Consider the following 26,712-nt stretch of genomic DNA (forward strand, 5'->3'; position numbering starts at 1 on the left):
CTTACAAAAATTAAGCATATATATTAATATGCGTTGATATCATGATTGTCAGCTCATGTTTTATCAAATACAACGTATTTTTCTGCTTACAATCGAAATTTTAATTCCATGTTACTACCACTGGGAAAAATCATAATGGAACATTTTTTATGGTTACCACAATGTTTTGCAAATCAATGTATTCTACCTTACTGTATGTAATTTAATGATGAATGGGATAGGGGCCCAGTTTATTTAAATAAAGAAAAGAAAGAATAATGAGGTTAAAGCAATGTTTTTCATATTTGCAAAACGATTCCCCGATTTTTAGCCAGATTTATTTTCTCAATTTTTACACTTTGTATACGTAACTAACTAAGATAGGTTATATAGATTATTTAAAATTTAAGAAAATCTATTAATGAACAACGAGTAGATGAATCAATAAACAATGAATGGGCAGGTTAACAAATGAGCGAATCATTGAATATAAATGAGTGAATGGTTGTATGAGTGACTCTATGACTGACTCAACTAATTAATTGCTGAATCAATAAAAAGTGAATCTACGAATTTGTGGTCGAATTGATGAATCCATGAATCAGAGTCCGAATAAATCATTGAAATAGCAAATCTTCAAATGATTCTCTAATAAGCTATGCCTTGCTTATTCTTCAATTCACTGTATTTTTGAACTTTTTTTGTTGTTGTATACATTGATTCGATATTTCATTTGCATGTGGACCAACTAATTTGTTCATTTTGTAATTTTTTATTCGCCGGCTTGTTTTTTAACCCACTTGCTTATGGCTTTTATAAATGAATAAACTTATTCATAATTAAACATCATAAATCAACCTTGCCCTCGCTGATTCATCAATTTGCTAATTATTAAATTCACGCATTCATTGATTCGCTGATTTATATTCTCTGATTCAATTTATGTGTATTTCAATCACTAATTGTTATACATGTCGTAAAAAGGCTTTTTAACTAAATGTTACTGTAAACAGCCGACCTAAACGACTATATAGTTCTAATCTCTATAACATGAATGTGAATTTACGGGTACTTTTCGACATTGCGCATTTTTACAAGAAATCGTGCGTAAATAGGAGATTTTACTACTTACGATAACATGCAAAATGATCATTTCGCTAATGACCATTTATTGACGTTGCGGAGTTGTTTGCACAATTATTTGAATTATTAGATACAATCTACCGGTATTTCTAAAATATACATAAGAAAGTTTCTTTATTAATGAAATTCTGGTAACTGGTAGCTTGTGTTTAATAATTACGAAGACTAGAATAATGAAACTTTTTACATTTTATAGTAATTAATTAATTCATATTTTATTTGTTGGTTGATGGACAAAACAATTTTGGTTTCTTATAATTTTTATTTTGGAAGTTTTATTTATTTATGTTTCATAAAAATATCGTTAGCAAGAAAAAAAAGAAGAAAAAAAAGGACATTTGGAATAATTTTTAAGCAATGATGCGATTCTTAACTAAATAAAATAAAATCTTAAGCTATTCATAGAAGCATATCCCTCATTTAAAAAGGTATGAAAGGAATTAAAAAAAAAAAAAAGAACCTTTGAGTATAAGATGTGAGGATTCTGAAATAAAATTATTTTTTTAAAAATGTAAAAGAAAAATAAACTACTCCACACAAAAAAATGAAACCGTTTAAAAATACTCCAAGTTTCAAATCTATCATTAATGCCGAAAGCCAAAAGGCGCTCGTTAGGCAAATTTAAGGCATAAAAGTCTTCCAAATTCAGCGTGATAAACTTTTGCATTCAATCTGTATGAAATAAGCGAGTATTATTTCTCCTCCCGTAATATCAGAATTGTCGTAAACCTGTGACATGATTGACGCAGCAAATGAAATGCCGAAGAGCGCTAAAAATCGCACAATCCCCCCCTCACCCACAATCCTTTCTGGTGCCTTACGCTTCGCTTTTTATTTTGTGCCGACGCTAATCAAAAGCATCAAACAGATCCAAAGCTCCGCCCCTTATCGCGCCCCGACATCCCTCGCGCCCTGCATGGCCGGCACTCAAATCCGGAGCGACGTTCCTCAGATCCGAACGGCATCACTCTTCACGCCGCGCCTTCTCCCAACGAGATCCGCTGAGTGGGAACACAACTACAAAGTTATACTGGCAATGATTTGTTAATTGTTCTGCAATTATTTTCTTGAACTGAAGTGATTTAACATTGCAAACGATTTTTGATGCCGTATATTTGTTTTTTTTTTTCGCAAGCGATATTTAGCAATATTTTTAAAAACGAATTCTTCACTTTTAAAACTGTTTTAATATTGCTTTTACAGTTTAAATATCTAATTAAAACTATTAAATTATTTAATTTAATTTAAATTTTGTTATTAAATATTTATTTGCTCGAAAAAAAATTTTTTTGCAAATTTTTTTAGAATTTAATGTTAGAAAAAAGCAAACGATATTATATTTTGATGGGAGAACAGCAAAGGAATTCACAAATTTGTTAATGATTAATTTAAAACGTAACTTGTAAAGTTCCTGATTTTTTTAAAAAAACAAATATTGATTTCAAAATTATGTTTTTAAAAGGCTTTAGAACGTACAATCATTTCAATAAAGTAATATGAAATTAGATTTGGAAAAACTATATTAACTGTTCGAATAATCAGAATGAAAATAAATGAAATAAAAATATCCACAATAATGAGAAAAATTTTACTTTCCTATAACTCTTAACTGCATTTTGAAACAATAAACATTTCGAGTATTCTCTAGCACATTTTACGCTTAAAGAGAGAGAAAAAAAGAAGTATATCTTATTGAAGAAAATGGTTTTTGCTTGATTATACTAATCGATTGAAATCATTCGAATGATTAAATAAATCTTTTTCTGGAAAAATATTTGAGGACTATATAAAAATAGTATATCGACATAAAAAAGAATGACAAGACCTTCTCCGTCCCCTGATAAAGTTAGGGGGCAGTTGGAAGGAGTTTGCAGAACAGGATCGTCGTCACCTCCACGTGGATTGGGATTTGGACGAGAAATGGGCAGTGCTTTTCGAGTTGTAACACCTAAACGAGTTGAAAAAGGTAAGTTAATTCAATATTTTCCATAATAATTTTCATTCGTAATCGTAATCGTGACCTTCCACGTGACATTAAAACACGCAATTTAAATTTGCTTTGTATACGAAATAATAACAATAATAATCTCTTTCATAGTTTGTTAATTGACTGATTTAATCAATTGTTAAACGTAGAAGTTAACTGCTTTATTGTTAGTTAATACTGCTGGTTTTTAGGTTGTTTAAGATAGCTGCTTTACATAAGTAAATTTAACAATAAAAGTCTCTCTTTTATTTCGTTTCTTGACTCAATTAATCAAGTGAAATTCAATGCCTTATTGATGAGTATTAGATTTTTTGGTTGTAAAAGATAGATGCGTAAGTAAAACCAACAATAAATGTTTCTTTTACAGTTCGTTTGACGATTAAATTAATCAATTGATGAACTTAAAAGTTTATCAATTGATTAACACTTAAACGAGTTAAAAAAAAAGGGTAAGTTAACATTTTCAATAACAATTTTAACATTGTGTTCGTCATCATAATAGTGACCTTCCACTTGACATTAAAACTCGCAATTTAAATTTGCTTTGTATACGAAATAATAACAATTATTGCCGCTTTCGTTAATTTCGTTAATTTATTCGTTAATTGACTTTAATCAATTGTTAAACTTAGTTAAATGCTTTATCGTTAGTTACTACTGTTAGTTTTTTGGTTGTATAAAATAGCTGCCTTATATAAGCAAGTTTAACAATAAAAGTATCTTTTATAGTTCGTTCGTTGATTTAACAATAAAGTAATCAAGTGACAAACTTAGCAATTCAATGCCTTTTTGATAATTATTAGATGTTTTGGTTGTAAAAGATAGTTGTGTTTGTAAAACTAACAATAAATGCCTCTTTTACAGTTCGTTTGTCGATACAATTAATCAATTGATAACTTTTAAAGTTTAAAATGTTTTTTGATAACTGTTAGTCACTTTTTTGGTCAATAGGTTAGTTGTTTTATACAATAAAACTAACAATAAATATCATTAATGAATTTAGTTGATTGATTAATTTATCGAATGAAAAACTTGGAAGCCAAATTCTTCATAAATTACTTTAAGGTATTCTTTCTTGGTGATAAATTAAAAAATCGTATAGCATGAATTAGATTTGGAATTAAAATGAAATTGTGTGCTTTAAATGCAGGTGCAGATATAGTTTGTTTTCATTTAAATTATAAAACCAAATATAATTTAAGTTTAGCATTTCAATAATATATACTGCTCTGTAAATTAATTTTATTTTTCTCTGCAATAGCTTTGAAAAAAGCTTTTTTTTTTTTTTACTTTAGCCTTGAAATTTTTAGTATAAACAACAATCCTCTAAGAGTACTGCGATATCAAACTCCATTTTCCTAATATTTTATTATTCTGTAATATTTTTTAAATAGGCCATAGTAGCAATAGTTTCAAAAATAATGAAAAATAATAGAAAAGGCTATATCTAGAAATATGACTTTTTGAAATAAAACGAAGTTTTAGGCATAATTCAAATTCCCAGATCAAAATAGCCTTTTTCATGCCAATATCAGCTGACTAGTTGCACCATCCAGTTTTTAAATGTATCTTTTGAAACTATCTTTAATAAAAAATGCATTAAGTAATTGTTGTTGATTTTATGTATGAAGTGAATTCTGTTACTTTAAAACTGTTAATCTTGATCGATGCGTTTTTGTTTTAAAGCAACAATCGTTTTTTGTCTTCATTCGTTTTGTGACAATTTAATTGTTATTTCTTAAACGTTTTGAAGATTCCACTTAAGATTGTACGTTATTCATTTAATTTTGCTATCTATATATAATTTATGCAAAAGAAAATAAGTAAATTTCGATATGCTTTGCTTGGGAATAATACGAATAAGTCAATAAGTTGAATGCTTTATAATATGACATTTAGTTTATTTTATCTCATCAAAAATCACATGTGAAATTTGCAAAAAAATATTTCTCAAAAACTGTTGAAAAATAAAATTTCACAACTGTTTAGAAAAAAGACTGGTATAGAAAAATGAACTATCAAATTAACTATTAAATAGAAAAACTCATAATAACTACACTTTAATTATGCTACTAGTGTTTAAAAATCTATAAATGAATGCACATTTCTTCTCGCATTTTGCAATGTGTGTCAGCACTTGGGATTTATAGATCTTAAATATCTTATTCCATATTAGTCTTTAATTTTTTCTTACTTAAAAATAAGTTGAAATTAGATTTTATGCAAAACTTTTTTTCGCTTTTATTTCATTTTGGTGGAGTCATCGTTTTTCACGATTACGTCATTTCTTTGTAAGAATATCATTATTGTTTATTAGGTCATTTCGTAGTCATTGCTTAGGTCATTTCTTATTTATTATCTCTTATTTCTTATTTAAATCATTTTGATTTTCATATGATTAATTTTATTTTATGAGTATAAGACCAATTTTTCAGAAACTTTCTTAAAAGATTTTTTTTTCATCAAATAGTTTCTTTGATTAAAAATCCGAAATACAGGTTAGGTAAATATTAGAGGTTTGATACTAAAGAAATATTTTCGATTTAATTATTTCTCTAACAATAAGTTTTTCTTAAAGGTTTAAAAATTGTTTGAAAACTAACTAACAAAATGATTAAATCAACAATTTGAAAAACAAGAGAAGAAAGGGTATAGTACTTTGTGCTATTATAGCTAACGCAAAAGGAACATGAATAAAGTACAAATGATTGTACAATAAATTGACATACTATAGCTTTAGTTCTATAAACAAGAACCTTCTTCAGTATCTGAACGTCAAAAAAATGAATTGTTTTGAGGAATTGAAAAAGAAATCGATTTTTTAGACGTTTAGACACTGAGGAAGCTTCTTGTTTATAGAACTGAAGCTATAGTATGTCATTTTATTGTACATTCATTTGTGCTTTATTCACATTCTTCTTTGCTTTAATTAAAAAGGATTTAATTAGATTAGCATTTTTTCTCCTTTCGAACAATTTTAGAGTATTATTTAAATGAAATACTTTGTTAAATATGAACGCAAGTAAGTTAAAATTTGGCACAATATAAAGTTTCATGAAATAATATTATCTTTCTAGAGCGATATTTTAATAACTATTGGGATTCTAAGCGTTTTCTTTATTGTAACATTAAATGATTTTTTTTGTGTATATTCTTTACTCCAAGTAGAAGAACACTTAAAATTTTCCTATTCGGTTATTTAAATTTTTTTAGCTTCTACTGTTTAAATTATATTTTAAATGAAAAATTTTTACTAATTTTTGCTAAGTTTAAATCATTTCATATAGTCAATTATTATGTTTCTTACAAAGACTTATGTTTTGAGATAGTTCTGAATACGTTTGATAATCATCTTTATTCATGTGAGAAGCTGAAAAGAATCGATTTTCTAAATGTTTTGTAAATTATTTGAAAATATTAAAACAAGTCATTAGTTCTCTAAAAAATAAAACGTTAGTTGTGTATAAAAACTGATTAAATAGTTCTTAAATATAATTTAAGCAATTTCTGCCAAATGAATGTGCAAATGTCAGGTTGGCTAAAAGAACGGAAAAATAAAAGTTTAAAAAAATAATTGTTGTAATATTCGATAACAAAAATTACTTAACATAGAAGTACTACAACTACTTTAGAACGATTACTTTATTACTAAACCCATGCATGTTAAAAGAATAAATACTTCGTTGTGTGACAAATCGGTACTTCAACTATTGATGACACTTGATTATATTAACGTTTTCAAAATTGTTATTTTAATTCTATCAGCAAAGTAAATGATTCGGTGTAGAACTATAGATCATTTAAATGTAAGGAACTTAAAATTGCAATGTATGGCCAATGTAGGGCTGTCAACTTTCAACGTTTTTTGTAAAATTTTATTCTAGTGATAGTTACGTTTACGTTTTAATGCATTATTTTTTATTAATTTAAATTTATTTTCCCCATCACTACTTATAAATGATTTAAAAGTTAGTTGACAAAATTACCGACAATTCTGAAAGCCTTCATTTTTAAGTGTCTACCACTCTATAAAATATTTTGCAAAAAGCGTATTAGTTCTCCAGTCTGCAAATGGGTTACGAACGACGACTTCCTTATTGCAGGGCTACCAAGTGCTACGCTTTTTGCAAAATATTTTATAGAGTGGTAGACACTTAAAATTAATGTCTTTCAGAATGTTTGGTAATTTTGCCAATATTTTAAAAGCCTAAACATGAGTGTGGAACAAAGTGCTGTTTCATGAAAACTTCCTAATTATTTTCATGCAATGGTGTAGAAAATAACTTTATACAAAATGTATAATATAAAGAATGATATATTAACCTTTTCGAGACGGGAGAGTCATATATGCATTCTCAGGATAACGACAATCTGGGTAAAAAAAGGTAAAACCGGTATCTAAAGTATTTTTATAGAAGTTTACTTATGTGTGGGGTGATAATAGTTTACTTTATTTAATTCACCAATACTTAGTTCAAATAAAAAATTATATAGTTACACTTTTAAGAGTCTTTCAAATTAGCTATTCCCGAACTTAAGATACAGCTTTTTATTTTTTGCCATCCTGATTCTTATTTCGTACGAATACGTTGATGACCCACCCGTCCCGAAAAGGTTAAAAGTTACCATTTGTACACATGAATATTTTTGAGGAAATTATGAATTATGACCTAATATCTCTTCTGCCACTTCAATTGCTCTGGATTGTCCCACACTGAAGCGAAGAGTAAAAGTTACAAAAAGAGAGTTTTCGGGAGGAATAAAATAAGCTTTTACCATTCTTAAATAAATATTATTCATCACTTTTTTTTTCCGTTGAAGAAACAGTCCCATGTAAACTTTAAAAAAAATCTTGATTGTCATGAATATTTACCTCTTCCTGCACTAAGAACAAAATAAGTATCATCAAAAGTATCAGAATATGGTGTAGAATGGAAAAAACAGTTGCAGACGCAAACAAATGCCAGGTTTCAACAACCAATCGGGATCGACATACCCTCACTACGTCACTTGCAGGTATCCTATTGCAGCAGGCTCTTTGACTATTCTTAACTATAAACTATTCGCCACAATTTAATTTCTCACGGGTAAGAAACAATTCTATATTCAGGGTCTTTATAATTAAAGTTCCACTTTGAAATGGCTATAAAAATAAAACTACCTGACCATATGTCATCAAACAGGGTAAATGTCTATAAGAGGTCATGGGATTTTAGTTCCCGCAAAAAAAAAAGTTCAAAAATTCACCACCAGAAGAATGGCGCTGTATGCAATAGTGTTAAACAAATGTGAAATATGCAAATTAGTTTTACACGTCTTTTACCGTAAATTTGTCGTAAACCTTGCGGTGTCATTGGACCTCGGCGTTTTCCTCTTACAGTACGGAACTTTTGTAAAGCCCTCCGTTGATTGCTGTCGCATTCATAGTAACATTTCACGAGCAAAGCACGGTCTTGCATGGTAACAGACATTGTCGACTCAGAACACTGACAGCTCAGACAAGGCGCCTCACTTTTATAACTGCAAAGTCACATGACGTGTAAAACAAAATGGCATATTTCACATTTGTTTAACACTATTGCATACAGCGCCATTCTCCGCTAGTGGTGAATTTTTGATTTTTTTTTTCTTTTTTTTTTGCGGGAACTAAAATCCCATGACCTTTTATAGACATTTACCAAGTTTGATGACATTTGGTCGGGTAGTTTTATTTTTATAGCCATTTCAAAATGGAACTTTAATTATAAAGACCTCTGTATATGTATGTTAAAACTGATGGGTCGGCGCACATATTTAACTTTTTCCTAACTCGAATGAAATTATTTTCTTACCAGTTCACTTTGCTATATTTATAAATATTAACTTTCAGATCTAGAAGTGGCGCTAATTATTAAGTCACAATTCTAAAATTTTGAATAGATATTCTTCTTGAAGGATGGTAATGTTTAAGATTCGTTGTAAGACGATCAACAATACCAGTAATATTAAATAATTGTCCCAAGAAACTGAAGCGGTAAGACATTACTTGATTGAAAACTTTATTCGCTTCAAAAATATACAAATTAAAAAAAAAGAAGCAGTTTATATGTTTCTAGCAATTAAAAAAAATGAAAAGCCATTTTTAGGTCTGTTAGCGAAATATAATTTACTTCTCTCGAAGATCCTATTACTTTTGATAATCTCTGGGGCATTTACTACATTCCTTGTGAGTGCCACTTTGGCTAGACTAGACAAATTAGAATGATTTTAGTTACAAAATGGTATGTTTTATAACCATTGTTGATCGACCGACCTCATTATGAGTTTACGATCATCAATGCTCAATTCGGTAGTCTTGTAATTCTGAACTCCACCCAGAAGACAAGGGAACTACTGGATCAAGCATTGGGACAAATCAGCCTTTGTGGAAGCCATTTTGATGGAACAAACGTTACTTGGAGATGAAAATCACGAAAACCTCTCACGGTTTGCTAAACGGCAAAGATATTCTAACTAATCCGTCTTCAACTGAGGGTATTCTGCTCCAGCGGTGAGAACAAGGAGCAGAATTCGTATCGACCAGCCACCACTGGTATTCGAATCTGGGTCACCTCATAAGGAGGCAAGTGCTCCATACTTTAGATCACAGCGACTCAGTTATAGAATTTAGTAAATTAAGGAAAAAATGAATCGAAATTCTCGCAAAATTTGAATTTTGTGCCAAATTAAGGCTTTTCACCGAAAAAGTTGCTCCTTTTCAAGGGTTTTTATTAACATTTTCCAGTTTGTATAAATTTTTAAGTGGTTACCGAGCAAAATTCAAAAATAGTAGTGCGTCACATAAGGTGAGAATTAGAAATTAGGAAAATTAAAGTCCATTAGTATCAAAAAGTAAGTGAATGAATGAAAATTTGAAAGGATTGTAATGATGTTGTCGTTTTCATATGTGTTACTATGAATGATCGAAATCGGTCGTTGTTGACTTACACCGGTGAATGTTGACAGTCACATAGTCGATTTGGAATATATACTAACACTAGTTAAGTGCCAGTGCCCGGTATGCCCTACATCAATGTTTTTTTAAGGTCAAGTACCACTGTCCAGTATGCCATTTAACCGGTACTCCGAAAACTGATTCTTCTCCTAATCTGTCCTCAGCAGATATTAAAATATCGAATAAATATAATAATATCAACGAATAAATTAATTTCAAATCTGATATAACAAATATTTCGGACATTCACCAGAGTGCGACTATGTGATTGTTGACATTCACTGGTGGAAGTCGACATTCTTTTACTCTGTAACATATGCACTAATAAATATAATATCAGCATAAAAAAAATATGATGTGTTCTTTGAAAACTGATAAGCGTATTAAGTGTAATCGGAAGGTAAATCAAAACTGATAGAAATACTGATAACAACATCCTGGTGAAAGAGGCACGCGTAACAATCTTTAAATAAATGAATTCAAATAAACAAGAATTTTTTTCAAATCTTTTGATGACAAATAAGTATATATAAGTGCACGTTATATTTTATTTCATATCCGTCTTTGAGTAGCCGACCTAATTTTGGTTTTACGACTACTAATGTTCAACTCCGTTACCTTGTAATTTTGAACCAATCCAGAAGACAAGGAAACTCCTAGATCAGTACCCCCAGAGGTATTATTTGTTATGGGAACATGGGTGATTTTGTGACTTAACAGATTTACTTGCATCAGTCGCCATTTACTACACGGGGAGTATTCGCAGACGGGGATAGAACCCACGCCCTTTTGGATATGGGCCCTGTGCCCTACCAACCAGACTATCCCGGCCCTAAGTATGCATTATATGCATCATCCATTCTAAGGATTTCAAATTATTAGCCAGTAAATTAGCCAATCGTCAAAAGTATTCGCCAATTTTCGAAAGTCTTCGCCAAATGCAAATCTTAACAATTTTTTATGATTAATTTTTTCCTCATAGAAAACTATTTTACGGTAGTCTCTTTCAGGCTTTTATTATTTGGGTTCAATTCTAATGGGTTATGTGGCGCATCTACCGAAAATTACTGTCATCGAATAAAAAAAAAATCTGACTTGTTTAGAAAAATTCATTTTGAATTAGTTTTAATTTCTTTTGAGGAATAAAATAATTCGTCAAAACAAAATTTTATTCGCTAAATTTACTATTTTATCGAATTTGGCGAGGTGGCGAAAGATTAGGGCGTGTTTGTATATGTATAAAATATATACATTTTAATACTTGCAAAAAAGGTCATTCAAGAACTAAACAGGAAAAAAAGAGAGAAAGGAAAGGCATGTGTCTTTTTTTTATTAGAATATTTCTGACATTCTGTAAATGTAACAGACCTTAATAAATTCTTTGTAAACTGACTAATGTAGTCATGGAATATTGATGCCAGTCGAAGTCAGTCATTGGGAAAAGATTGTTCGAACAATTGTCGAAAACCCAGACATCCTAAGAAATATTGTTTAGTATCCTCCTCTTAGTAAAGGGTAAAAAGTTGCTTGACGTCGTGCGTTAGCTACAGGAAAGAAGAAAAGGATAACTTTTACGGTATGTCAATAAAATATTTGTTGAAGACTAAGATTTTATAAAAATGGCAGTATGTTTCCATTGATAACAGCCAACTTATTTCTTCGAAAGTGTTTCTTTAGCGTTTAGCTAACTTAAAGCTCCGAGTTTCCGTACATACATACAAGGGTTTTGTTTGTTAACCGTCGTTCAACAGCCGACCCAATTTTGTGGGTTTACGACCATATATGGCAGTACTTTTATTTTCGTTACTAGTACCACCAATTATTTTCGTTACTAGTACAAGTAAAAAGTACGTACTTTTACTTGTACTTCGTTACTTTTTAAATTTAGTACTTTTACTTGTACTTTCGTTACTTTTTTAGGGAAAAAGTACAAGTATTTGTAACGGAAATATCGAATGAAATCGTTACTTTTTTCTAAAACTCGGTAAGCTTTCTAAAAAAAAAAATTTAAATTTAAAAATAAATGCTTATGTTTCTTTAATTTATAAAATTAATGTGCAATATATATGCATTCACAGCTAACTTCGTGTTTAAATACCTTCTGTTTCAACTTACTGCACATTCAGTTATTGTTTACTAGCTCAAATATCACAAAGCAATCTGAAACCCCGTGTTTGCCTTGTTTATGTATGTGCTTTTAAAACGCATTTCTATTGAGTAAAATAATTTTAAATCAATGGTAATTTAAATAAATAAAAATAATAAATTAAAATTAAAATCAATAGATAAAATTTCTTTTTCGTGCAAATCCATAAAAAGTTTGATACTAAAATTATATTTGATTTTAAAATTATACTATACGATTATATTATAAAATTATATTATAATATTCTTCCGAATTTAAAAATAAATCAATATCCATAACTTTCAAAATTAAAAATAATTAAATAAATAACAACAATTTTGCAAAAACATTAAAGAACATAAGAATATTATTCAATAAAATTTTAGGTTACTTTGAATTTTCGATTTCCTAGAAATGTACTTTTAAATCGTTACTTTTTTTTGTTTAGTACTTGTACTTTTACTTGTATTTTTTACTCGTTACTTTTTAAACTAAGAACTTTTTACTCGTTACTTTTTTTAAAAATACTTGTACTTTTACTCGTTACTTATTAAAAGTAACGTTGCCATATATGTTTATGACTACTAATGTTCAAATACATATCCTTGTAATTATGAATTCAATCTAATTTCGAAACCAATCAAGTATTGGGAGAGATTTGTCTTCGTGGAGGACTTTTTGAGGCAACTAACCCGCATTTGTATTATATGGAGAGGAAAATCACGAAAGCCTCCTACTCTTACCCTGATGGCAAGGGGACTCTAACCCATGATCCATCTACCACTGTGGTCGGTGCGAGTCGGGTGCGTAATTCGTATCAACCAGCCATCGTTGGGATACAAACCCGGTTCACCTCATTGGAAGGCGAGTGCTCTATCACAGGGATGGCGAACCAATGGCACGCGTGCCATTTATGGCACGCGACACAATATTTTGGGCACTCCACCGATCACAATTGTTGTTACACTATGAATTGTTATTACACAAATGTTATTACGCTATGAAGCATATGTAACAATTAAATTAAAATTCACAAAAAGCAAACAAAAGAATAAACAATTATTAATAGAAAAATTAATACTAAAAAACAATTAATAACCGTAAAAAACAAGCTAACAATAAATAACTAGCAAAAAATCAACAGTCCTGCTTAAACTAACATCTTTCAACCTAATATAACTTATTGGTCATTTCTGCAACAACAGAAGTCCCACTGATGCTACTTTAAGTTGAATTGCGTGTATAACTGAGACATTGCAAAATGTATATTATTTTCAATGTAAATAAAGAGTTTTGAGTTGATAGTGTTTAGTATTATTATTTTCCCAATAATCACGAAGTTAAAATTATTTGACGGCACGTCTATGACCTCATTAAGCAATTTTTTAGAGAAAATGGCACGTTGGTGCATAAAGGTTCGCCACCCCTGCTCTATCACCTGAGCCACCACGGCTCGTAAACAAGGGTTTGACGAAACTTCTATTCGATTTGTATTTAAAATGTCTTTATTTTAGCAGCAGCTGTTTTAGACATGGCATTTCAAGTGTTGGCACAATTTGAAAGATCATAGTTTGAAACTTGTGTAATTTTTAGCCATGCGAAGGTTGGATCGAGCTAAAGGAGGAGATGGAATTTAATAACTTCTTTTTAATTTTAATGACAGCAATTTATATATCATTCTAAAGGATTGTAATACAGTCAAACCTCGCTATAGTGAACCTTCAAGGGACAGAAATTTTGGTTCACTATAACCGGGAGTTCACTATATCCGTTACGCAGGCAATTTAACTAATGGTTCCCAAACTCCTCCCTATTATTACACATTATTCAAATAAATTCTGAAAAATATTAGGCAGTTGCAAAAAATTTGTTATTTTTCATTACTCTTCGTCTTGCGTACAAAAAAAAATTAGTAATTTTAGCTGATGAGCAATCCCTCAACATCAGAAATGGAAACACTGCCCGACTCTCAGATAATTTTTCGCTACATTCTCCTCTATGGATGGTTTTAGAAATCTGTATATGTATTTATTTTGAACTAGAGGTTTAAAAATTATTACAAAAAAATTAAGAAAAAAATCAGTCGAAGACAGAAAAAAGCTCATTATATCCAACTTTCTCGCTTTTTTGGTTCACTATATCCGCAAAAAATAACATTATACGTGTATAGCAAAGCACGGGACCGAACATTTCGTTCACTATATCCGGGAGTTCACTATAAGCCGTGTTCACTATAGCAGGGTTTGACTGTATTTATATTAGAATGCTTTTTTTAATTGGGTACTTGCATTTCAAGAAGAAGAAGAAGACCTCCCATACCCACACACGTGACCTATGAAGTCAGAGCTACCTAATCTTCGCTTGTGAAATGGCGCATTAAATTTGAGCTAAGTTTCTTTACATAAGTTAGAATGTTAATTAATGATAAATTAATTAAATGCAGATCCGTATCGCACATCTAATTAGTTGAAATATAATTCTTTCTCGTCTGCTTCTTTTACATGATTTAGATTTATTATATATTTTATTATAACTGTGATAAGTGGTTGTTTTGTGTACCTGGCAACTTCAATGCATGATTAGTTTGTTTATGTTCTATATGGCTTCGTGCATGCCTTTGTGTTATGTCTGTGTAAATATTTAGTGAAAGAATTAAAATCCTTGAAAAGGAATCTTTACGAAAGAATTTGTAACGTACATATATGGCAGTACTTTTATTTTCGTTACTAGTACCACCGGTACAAGTAAAAAGTACGTACTTTTACTCGTACCTCGTTACTTTTTAAATTTAGTACTTTTACTTGTACTTTCGTTACTTTTTTAGGGAAAAAGTACAAGTATTTGTAACGGAAATATCGAATGAAATCGCTACTTTTTTCTAAAACTCGGTAAGCTTTCTAAAAAAAATAATTTTAAATTTAAAAATAAATGCTTATGTTTCTTTAATTTATAAAATTAATGTGCAATATATATGCATTCACAGCTAACTTCGTGTTTAAATACCTTCTGTTTCAACTTACTGCACATTCAGTTATTGTTTACTAGCTCAAATATCACAAAGCAATCTGAAACCCCGTGTTTGCCTTGTTTATGTATGTGCTTTTAAAACGCGTTTCTATAGAGTAAAATAATTTTAAATCAATGGTAATTTAAATAAATAAAAATAATAAATTACACTGGTTATCATAAATTAAGGAAAATTCACAAAAATCGCGATAACTCAAGAAATTACACATGGAATTTTATGAAACTTACCCACAATATACAACACATAGTAAGGTATTAAACAACATAAAAAGAAATTATCAGACATTAATAGTAGTATAGAAATTAGCACATGTATAAAATAAACAAATTGGAAGTATCGGTTTGCAATAGAAAAAGTACCTTTAATATGGAATATGATTGCCTCTAGAAGCAATACAGCACAAACAGCGATGTGTGATGCTTTCAATTATGCGGTCTATCAGTTCAATAGGAAGTGAGAGCCATTGCTCTTGTAAAGCAGTTGCAAGCGTGGCAAGGGTCTGAGGGGGCGGATTGATGGCAGATACACGCCTCCCTAGAGCATCCCAAACGTGCTCGATAGGATTCAAGTCCGGGGATCGAGCTGGCCACTCCATGCGAGTAATTGTTTCCTGTTGAAGATAATCATCAACAATGCGAGCTCTGTGTGGTCTTGCATTATCGTCCTGTAACAGGAAGCAATCACCAATTGCCCCGGCATATGGGCGCACATAAGCATCAAGGATGTTGTCTCGATAAACCTGAGCATTCACGGTTCCCCTTGGAAAGACATGGAGGTATGTGCGCCCTCCTAAGGATATGCCTCCCCAAACACAGACACTGCCTCTTCCGTATGCATCTCTTTCACGGATGTTTGATGGATGATAACGGGTCCCAGGTTCTCTCCATATCAAATAACGTCTACTGTCACTTTCTAGACTAAACCTGGACTCATCCGTAAAGAGAACAGGCCTCCATTGATCTGACGTCCAGTGGACATGTTGTCGGGCCCACTGCAAACGGTCTCTCCTATGGCGTGATGTGAGCGGCACGCAAATGGCTGGTCGTCTCGCATACAGACCACCTTCGTGGAGCCTTCTGCGCACAGTTGACGTTGACACCAACCTTCCGGTGGCTGCAGCAAGAGATGATCTAAGATGTGTCGGAGTAGCGGTTCTATTCCTGCGTGCACTTAATGTCAAATATCGGTCATCGGCACTGGTCGTAACAGTTGGCCGTCCTTGACTGAACCTCCTAGATGCCGAATCTGTGGTTTGAAATTGCCTCCAAAGTCTATGAACCACAGATGGACTCACATTTAGCCATCTGGCCACTTCTGATTGACTCTGCCCTGCCTCTAGTCTCCCGATGGCTCTCCATCGTAGTTCTTCAGGCAAATGATGCCTAGAGGTCATTATTACGAATTGGCTATCTCAGATTTTCAATGTCGCAATCACAGTAAAATTTGTGTGCTTTCTCTCAAACTTGGACTTTTATGCTCCAGGCAGATGACGTAAGCCGAGTGCAGCGCCACTAATTTGCATATTGCAATTTTACTCAGCTACTCTTAGTGGACAACATATGCAAATTTTGCACGGTTTGGCTTACTTTTGAAAGAGTTATCGCTATTTTTGTGATTTTTCCTTAATTTATGATAACCAGTGTAAAATAAAAATCAATAGATTAAATTTCTTTTTCGTGCAAATCCATAAAAAGTTTGATACTAAAATTATATTTGATTTCAAAATTATACTATACGATTATATTATAAAATTATATTATAATATTCTTCCGAATTTAAAAATAAATTAATATCCATAACTTTCAAAATTAAAAATAATTAAATAAATAACAACAATTTTGCAAAAACATTAAAGAACATAAGAATATTATTCAATAAAATTTTAGGTTACTTTGAATTTTCGATTTCCTAGAAATGTACTTTTAAATCGTTACTTTTTTTGTTTAGTACTTGTACTTTTACTTGTACTTTTTACTCGTTACTTTTTAAACTAAGAACTTTTTACTTTTTACTCGTTACTTTTTTTAAAAATACTTGTACTTTTACTCGTTACTTATTAAAAGTAACGTTGCCATATATGGTAACGTATCACCTAAGAGAATTGATACTTGACGGGCTTGGCTTACTCGTAAATAGAATGGAAAGAGCAGTTGCTAACTTAAACAAATGGCACGTTTTAACTACCAATCAGGATCGAGATACTCACGCTACGTCACTAGCAGATATCCCATTATAGTGGCAAAGAAAAAGGAGAGGATCTTTAAACTTCCTTCTCTCATTTCGGTTGATCCGAATTTTGCATGTTTAAGAATGACATCATATCTAAAATCTTCGAGCATGATCTTTCAAATTGTGTCAACAGTTTTTTCATGTAAATTCGCTCTACGCATTTGCAGCTAAAAGAAAAAGTGTTCACACAGATTTAGTATAGAAGTATTTCTATATTTTAATCTAACCCTTGTGCATTTCTTCTATATACAGTAATGGTTTTACATGTATTCAAATTTCGATGTCTTATTCATTTTTTTTTTGTCACTGCTTTTCAAAGTTTGTGAGATCTTCATGACCCCAGCTCGTACTATCGACTTATCCTATCTTCATCCTTTTCCTCTTCCTATCGACTGGGGTTTCGTCTCATTCGACGTACACACAACATATGCTCATTCCTGCCGATGAGTTGGACAATTAAGACATATTATCATTATAAATCTTATCAATTCATTAACGGAAATTATTTATTAAAATTTTATTTTTTCTAGCATTACCGGAAATTAGTGACACATTAGAAAACTTTTATTTTATAAGAAAACAGTTTTGAGTGACAATTTACAACATCAAACAATTTACATCATTTGAATAATTTACGTCACCAAAACTACACTTTTCATCTTTTTAGAATAGCCAAAACAACATTTTTCTTCGTAATATAAAAACTTGGTAACAAAAGCCATACTCTACGTTTGTTTTATTAGTTAAAAACGTTATTTTATTAATAAAACTTTATTTTCTAAGTAGTAACGTTTATTTTATTAGTAAAAAAATTATTTGTGTAACATAAATCTTATGAAATCATTTACGAATTTTTTTAAAACTTAAAACCATATTTTTCTAGCTTTATAAGAAATAGCTGAGACGTTAAGAAACTTTTATTTTATACGAAGAAAACAGTTTCGAGTGACATAAATCGCTGTGAATCATTTACATTTACTTACATCATTTACATTAGCAAAACTATATTTTTCATTATTTTGTAATCAACTAAGATACATTTTTCTTAGTATTATAAAAACACAGTAAAGAAATACATACTTTGCGCTTATTTTATGAGTAAGAAAAATGTTCGCGTAACATTAATCTTATCAATTCATTTACAAAAATTCTTTATTAAAACATCATTATTTCTATCATTATAGAAAATTTGTGACTCATTACGAAACTTTTATATTGTAGGAATAAAACATTTTTGAGTGACATAACTGATATGGAATCATTTACATCCCAAATTACATTTTTCTTAGTAAGATAAAGCTAGCAATCGTTACTTTCATTTTATTAGTCAGAAAAATGTTTGTGTAACATAAATTGTATGAAATCATTTATAAAGATTCCTTACTAAAACTACACGTTTCTTTATTGTATAAGAATTTGATAAGACACCGTGGAAATTTTTAAAGAAGGAGATTTTTTGTTACATAAATCTCAGTAAAAAATACACACTTTACTTTCATTTTATTAGTCAAAAAAATGTTTGTGTAACATAAATTGTATGAAATCATTTATAAAGATTTCTTACTAAAACTACATGTTTCTTTATTGTATAAGAATTTGATAAGACACCGTGGAAATTTTTAAAGAAGGGGATTTTTTGTTACATAAATCTTATAGGATCATTTACATAAATTCTACGCCCGCCGGAACTACATTTTTCTCAGTATTATAAAAACTTCAAGAAACGATGCATACTTTAAGTTATGAAACTCTTACGTTACATACGAAAAAAATATTTAGGGGTACCTAATCTTATAAAAACATTTACATAAATTCTACGTTGGAACTTCATATTTCTTAGTAATAATTTTATGATATTTATGTCACTTTAAAGTGAGTCAATGACGTATGCTTATCAGTGCTTGTAAAATGTCAATAAAAATCAAGCCGAAACTGTAAAACATTTTATCGCTTCTCACAATCCGAAAGAACGGACCTTTCGAATCAAAAATCCGCAATGATTTACTATCCTTGTATTTGGCGATAAATGTTGGCTTACGTTTTTATAGAAAACACCTGTTTAAATGAAGTTTTTGGTCGCGATTTTCTCTTGTGTTTGTTTGTATTCGTAATTCAATAAAAATGTAATCTTTATTGCACAGATCACTTTATTTTTCATTTTTCTTCATTAAATAAAATACAAATATTTATTTTAGTTGCTTGATGTAGCTTTTTTTGATAAACATTATTACTAACTAGAGTGAGTTACATTTTATAGATAAAAGAATATCTTCTCTATAGGTTTTCAATAGAAAGTCAAACGCTGATAAGTAAACAACAAAAACTATTGTCCTTAACCCAAACTATTGTCATTGACGTAGAATTTTTGTTAAACATAGTTTTTGATACATTCATTATTTTGTATTGTTTTAGTTGAGAATATATTTATTTTATAACTAACATTTTAATAATTTATGGCTGTGAAATATAACAAGAAACATTGACGTATTTGTGTGGGGTAAAGGAAAAATCTTCCAAACACGACTCACTTTCAAACAATAATTTTTAAAATTTGCACTTTTTTGCAGCTATTCAAAAATTTATCAGTGAATGAATTTACAATATCATTCACTGATAAATTTTTAAACGATGATTCTTTTTAAAATTTATCTTTGTGATTTTCATATTTTAATACAAATATAATTCCAATAATCTAATATATTTTTGGCAAGTACAAAATAACAGAAAATACTTTTGCTTGTAATTAGAGCATCGAAAAAAATGTGTAAAAGAGGCACCGGTGTTCCATCTGCGACAAAAGATAAAGGGAGCTCAACGATGAAAAATTTCCCTGTCTTCTGGGTTCAAATTACAACAAGGGTAAAGAACAATATCAGCCCCCCCCCCATCTATATAACGTTTCCTTAAACAATGTCCATAAATGGAATTTTTTATATTCTTGTTAAAAGGGGAAAAAACGCAGCAAACTAAACATTGAAAAAATGTTATAAAATTATGTGTAAAGCTTAAGTTTTAGCTACCATTCTATTTAAAAAATAATACCATTTTCCATTATAGCTTTAGATCTAAACCCCATCGCTTAGACAGGACACAACAGTCTCAAATGATTTTTAAAGCAGTTACAAAAGTGAGATAAATCTAAATGTTTTAAGCTATCAATAAATGTTTAATTTAAAGAGGTAAGTTGAGAAAAATTTTGTAATTCTCAAATAAAAACGAAACCCTTAACTCTCTCTCTCTCTTAAAAATATATACACTAGGTTTAAAAAATTTAAGTTTTAGCGAATAAAAAAAATTGGTTTTGAAATCTGCCAAATCATTGCTGAGTTAAGAAACCTTTCAACTCTTCAGACCCAAGGTATCCACAACTTGGGAAAAATTAAAGAGTGGTGACGAACTTTTCTCAAGACTGCTGAAAATTTCATTAACTTAACTTCCAATTAATTTTATAAGATCAGTTTTGAATTTTTCAACTCACAATGAACGAAATGAAATTATTTTTTAGCAGATATGAATACTTTAAAGTATGTATAATTTTCAAAATGTAGCTACCACTTTAACAAGATGATAGTATCAGGTCAGTAGAGAATATCGTATCTGCCAACTCTTCCGGGTTTTCCAGAAGATTTTATTTTCATATTTAAAGTGGTAGTAATTATATACTATTTTTTCTTTTATAATATTAATTTTTAAAAGATACTGATCACCACTATTCTTACAAAAATTAAGCACATATATTAATATGCGTTACTATCATGGTTGTCAACTTAATTTTTCTCAAATACAACGTATTTGTTTGCTTAAAATTGAAGTTTTAATTCCATTTTAATACCACTGGGAAAAATGATAATGGAGGGGATTAAAAGTTGGCAGGTATGGAATATACCTCCTATGAAGTTCAAACCTTTAAGATTTTGATGTATCCGGCTACGAAACTACAATTGATGTTTTCGTTTACTTCAACCTCTCATAAAAATGTTCATATCTCCATGCACATTTTTAAGCTAGATTTTTGATACAGTCATTACAAATAACAGCCAAAGTAATCGATACAAGTTGCAAGCTTATTGATTGATTTTCTGGCATAGGATATTCAGAAATACTTGTTTTCTTTTGTAATTTATTGTCAATCCTTAAAATCTCTGAAATTAGAGAAATTAAAAAAAATATCAAAACCCGAAAGTGTGTCTACCTTTATTGTAGGGTTGTGCGTCTATATATATATATCAGGTTGAGTAAAAAGTTTTCCGCCAAAAAAAACAATCCTGTAAAATGATAAATAGATAGAAAATCAGCAAAGTTAATGAGGATAGTAATCTCCATTCAAATCAACAATAGTCTGTCAACGTTTTGGCAACTTTTCAATCCCTTCTGCGAAGAACTGGGGGGTGCGCGAGTCCAGAAAGCGATCAACCTCATTTATGACCTCGTCATTTGAACGGAAGATTGTGCCATCAAGATGCAGCTGCAGATGTGAAAACAGATAGTAATCCGAAGGTGCCATGTCTAGACTGTATGGTGGATGTTGCATCAAATCCCACTCCAGTGTTTAGAGGGTCCAGCCGGTCATTGCACTGGCATGTGGCCGGGCGTTATCTTGATGAAAGAGAACCACATTCCTTCTGAACTCGTTTTTTCGTTTTTCGCGAATGGCATCGCTAACATTGATTAGCATATTGCTGTATATTGTACTGTTGATAGCCTGCCCGCTTTTCAGGTTCTCCTTGTAGATAATTCCACGACAATCCCACCAGATACAGTGAAGGACCTTCTTGTTAGTTAGCGTTCGTCTTGCAAACGAACCTGCTGATTCCCCGGGTGCTGACCACCCTCCTTTACGTCTAATATTGTTGTAGTATACCCATTATTCATCACAGGTCACAATTCTGCCCAGAATGTTCTCTTTCCTTTGATCTCTGAGCAGAACCAAACAGGCCGCTTTTCTTTTGCTCTTGTCTTCAGCAGTCAATTCGTGAGGCACCCAGCGGTTAACCTAAATGTTAAATTTATGCTTTTGAGGGCATTTACTATTGTTTTTTGGCAAACGTCAAGCTCAAACGCAATGGTTCGTGTTGAAACATTTCCGTCTTGATCAATAATTTGCTTTAATTGGTCACAATCAATCTCAATAGGGCGGCCAGAACGTGGTTCATCTTCAATGCTGAAATTTCCACTATTAAACTTTCGAAACCAAACTTTTACTGTATCATAAGAAACAGTATTGAAACCTAAACTTTCACGCATTTTCTTGTTGCATTCAGTTACACTGAGTTTATTTCGGAACTCATAGTACATAATCGTTCTGATCTGCTTACGTGATAGCTCCATTTCAAACACTTTTCTGGAGCACAAGATGATAAAGTTTTGACAAACAAATTACACAGATGTGTAGTTCCAACTTTCAGCTTTAAAATGCAAAATCCCATTTCAGAAAAGGTTAACTACCGCGGGAATGGCTGCTGCTGGCACGGAGGTATCTCCCCTTGGCGGAAAACTTTTTACTCAACCCGATATATACACCCTTGTGCAAATTAATTGAAACAAACTCAATAAATTCAGAAAACTAAGAGAAAATGCTATTTTATTTAAACTTATACAAACTCAAAAATTTTTAGTACATAATATGATCTCCACGACACTTTATTAACATTTGGACACGATTCGGCAAGGATTCCACTAATTTTTTACAGTCATTTATAATATTTGTGTCCTTGTACCAAACATGAATTAACGCCGTGATTAGCTTCTCCATAGTTGTACAGTCCATATTTAATAGGCGATTCTTGCATATGGCCCAGAGATTCTCAATTGGGTTGATATCCGGAGAGTTCCCTGGCCATTCCAATGTCTCAATTTGATTCTCAGACATGAATTTCTTGACAATTTTGGACGTATGGCAAGGAGCTAAATCCTGTTGAAAAATCCCTATTCCATCAGGGTATCGTTTCTTCAACTCTGGAACAACATTTTTACCCAGAATAGTAATGTACTGCTCAGAACGCATCATACCGTCAATAGGCTGCAAAGGTCCAACACCATTGTAACCGAAACAACCCCAAAACATCTTCTTTAAAAAACACGAAAAAAAAAGTTTCTTTCAATTAATTTGCACAAGGGATATATATATATATATATATATATATATATATATATATATATATATATATATATATATATATATATATATATATATATATATATATATATATATATATATATATATATATACACTGTAGAAGTTCTACTTTAACATTAAATCTGTATATTTGCTTATATCATTAATTGTATTCGTTATTATGGATTATCGTTATAATGGACTTTTTCTGTACAATAAAAAGCACAATGCAGGGCCTGCTAGATATGTTGTGTAAAATTTCAGCACATTCGAAAGCTTTTTATAGAGTCGTGTTAACAAATCTAACTTATTAAAAAATTCCTTTGAAATTATTAAACTTTTCAGATTAATCAGCTTGAGGGTTAAAAGAATTCTAGAAACCAGGGTATTATCATTTCGAAGGAAAATTTTTTTTTCGAGAGTCTGTAATAATTTTTATAGCAACTACAAACTTGGATTTATAAGAGAAAAGATTTTATAGTCATCCCCCAAGAGCATAGAAAGAATGATGTTGTTTGACTTCAATTTTTGTATCTCAGAATTCCTAAGTAGTAAGAATGCCTTCAGGCGGAAACAGAAAGAAAAAAAAATACGGTGGGTCGGAATACGTTTTGATGGAAGATTTCAAACTGTCTTCGAGATGCATGAATATAACCGAGATTTTTTCATTTTTTTTCTAAAAAGAATCACATAAATTCTCTTGAATTCTTAAAGCAATTCTTTTTCTTAAAAAATTAGATTTAAGTTTTTACATTCATTGAAATAAAAGTCCGCGATAACTTTAGTTTGAACTTTATTCGAATTACGATTTTATAAAAATAAATTCATTTTTAAATTAGTTTTAAATGAATTTTAATTCTATATTTTCTGGGTAAACGTGAGCAATAATTTTCACTGTAAATTGGAATGAAATAGTTTTATTTACTTTCTTTACGTATGTCTAAATAATAGCATAATGAATTAAAATATAACAAAACACTAGCCAAACTCTATCATTATTATATTTGAGAATGTGTATTGTATTTAATAATCAAGCAGATACGAGTTGTATGGAATAATTACATATCGCTATAATAATGATTGTTTTAAAGGAATCTTTTTTTCTTAAATTAATATTTTTTCTGCGAAAACACATATTTATCTTCATCCAACCATTGAACTGTATAAAACATCTTTTGCTAATTATTTTTTCCAAATATATTTAATAATGATGATGAAAACAAAATTAATGATAGTACGTTTTTACGTACGTTAGTGATAATGTACGTTTTTACAATCAAATTTATTCAAAACACAGGATTGTAAAAAATATTTAAAATAAAAGAAATTGTGTGAGGGAAGTCTGGGTTTATTTGTATTTTAACCAATTCACATAAATGAAGACAAGAAATTAACTAACTCTAAATATTTATTGAAAAGGACAAAACACATATAAAATAAAACAAGAATAAAAAAATACAAGAATTTAGAAGAGGGGTTAAGTGTTCCGAATTAAAGGTCCGTGCTTGACGGCGGTTCCCAGCAGATTGTCTTAGTTCACCGCCAGAGGCGCTGAAATAGAGGGGGAAAGAGGAAAGTTTGTCACAATTGCAGAATCACGATTTTACAATTTTTGAATAGTTCGCAAAAAATTCTTTAAAACAATAAAGAGCTTAGTTACTGAAAAAAGATACATTAGGTCGTATTATGTGATGTTTTATTATGCGATATTCAATTATGTGATATTTAAAATAAAAAATAAATTCAAAATTAGTTGGGTTTTTTTTTTCTTCAGTTAACTGAAGAAATTAGTTTTTGATATGAAAATTTATTCTAAAAGCAGGTTCCAGTAGTTCTTAATTTCTTTCTGTTTCCAAATTTACTTAAAATTTCAATTAAAACCTTTTTTAGTAACTTTAATCCTAGTAATTAGTAACCTTTTTAGTAACCTTTTTTAGTAACCTTTGATAAAATTATCTTAGAAATATTTCTGATTTAATTTCTGTCAGTTACGCCCTAAACATCTTAAGCTTTAAAAAAAATTTCGATCAGTTTTACAGATAAAATAGGGAAGGCGGAGGCTAGCGTGGACACGGGAAACAAATGGAACATTTCTGTTATTTATCATTCAAAAATTCTCAGTAAATTTTGAAATATTGGTGATATTGTGTGACACTTTCTTATATAGTTACAAATTTTACCTCTGTTTGTTACAAACTTTGGAACATTAGAATCTCAGGCAGTGAATTAAAAACAAGGTTTTTAGGGTGTAAAGTAACTTCAAAATTTATACTGTAATTGCAACTCAAGACTATTTTTATTCATCATTTCAATGCTGATGTTGCCGTCGGCAGAGGGGGTGCGATTGTTCTTGTTTTACAGAAGCGCCATCTATGGCCAAGAATTAGACTTCTGTCACATCCATACGTTATAGGGTGGACCAATTCATACTTCCATTCATTCACCCACCGATCGTAATTTTGACCTGAACTAGAAAACGATCTATCTCCAATTCAGTATCTCCAGAGGTAAAATTTGTTATGGGAACATGGAGGACTTTGTGACCCGATAAATTTAATGTGCACTAGTCACCATTTAATACGCCTTCAACCCGCTGGATTTGAACTCCCGTTCTCATGATCGAGAGTCCAGCGTCCTGCCAAATAGGCTTTCCCGGCCATCGTTTCAATCAAGTGTTTATATATTATATATAAATTCAATCTGTTTTTTTTATTATATTATAAATGAATATGCTTATTACTTATTTTAAAAGTCACTTTTGTTTAGTCTTTCTTTAATGATCGGTATTGAGATTAAAAGAATTAATGATTATACGGAATCATTGTGCATTGTACTTTTTTATACGCAATAATAGATTAAAGTTTTAAGATGTGTCCACACTAATCTCATAATATGGCGCTAGTGTGCATGTTACTGTGAAGGACCGAAATAGGTGTCAAACTTCCGATATTGTTGACTTCCACCGGTGAATGTAGACAATCACATAGTCGCTTTGGTAGATGGTTGAAATATATGCTAGGTTTAGTTAAGTGCTATACTGTCCAATATACATTTGCCCGGTATATTCTACACTGATCTGATGTTTTTTTAAGGTTCAGGGCCTCTGACCTATATATATTTGCCCGATATAAAC

The 26,712-nt window shown here is 30.6% G+C and overlaps 1 protein-coding gene across 1 annotated transcript in view; it reads left to right on the plus strand.

Annotated features, from left to right (window-relative positions):
• The first annotated feature begins 2,047 nt into the window (after window positions 1-2,047).
• LOC107439215 (uncharacterized) overlaps window positions 2,048-26,712 on the plus strand; it is a 51,179-nt gene continuing 26,514 nt past the window's right edge. Inside the window, exon 1 of the mRNA XM_016051732.4 lies at window positions 2,048-3,088. Coding sequence (XP_015907218.1) covers window positions 2,938-3,088 — 151 coding nt within the window. The 5' untranslated portion in view covers window positions 2,048-2,937. The remainder of the gene's footprint in view (window positions 3,089-26,712) is intronic.

This window comes from Parasteatoda tepidariorum, chromosome 4, assembly GCF_982258835.1.
Source record: "Parasteatoda tepidariorum strain Cologne lab strain chromosome 4, Ptep-v5.0, whole genome shotgun sequence".
Taxonomy (NCBI): Eukaryota; Metazoa; Arthropoda; class Arachnida; order Araneae; family Theridiidae; genus Parasteatoda; species Parasteatoda tepidariorum.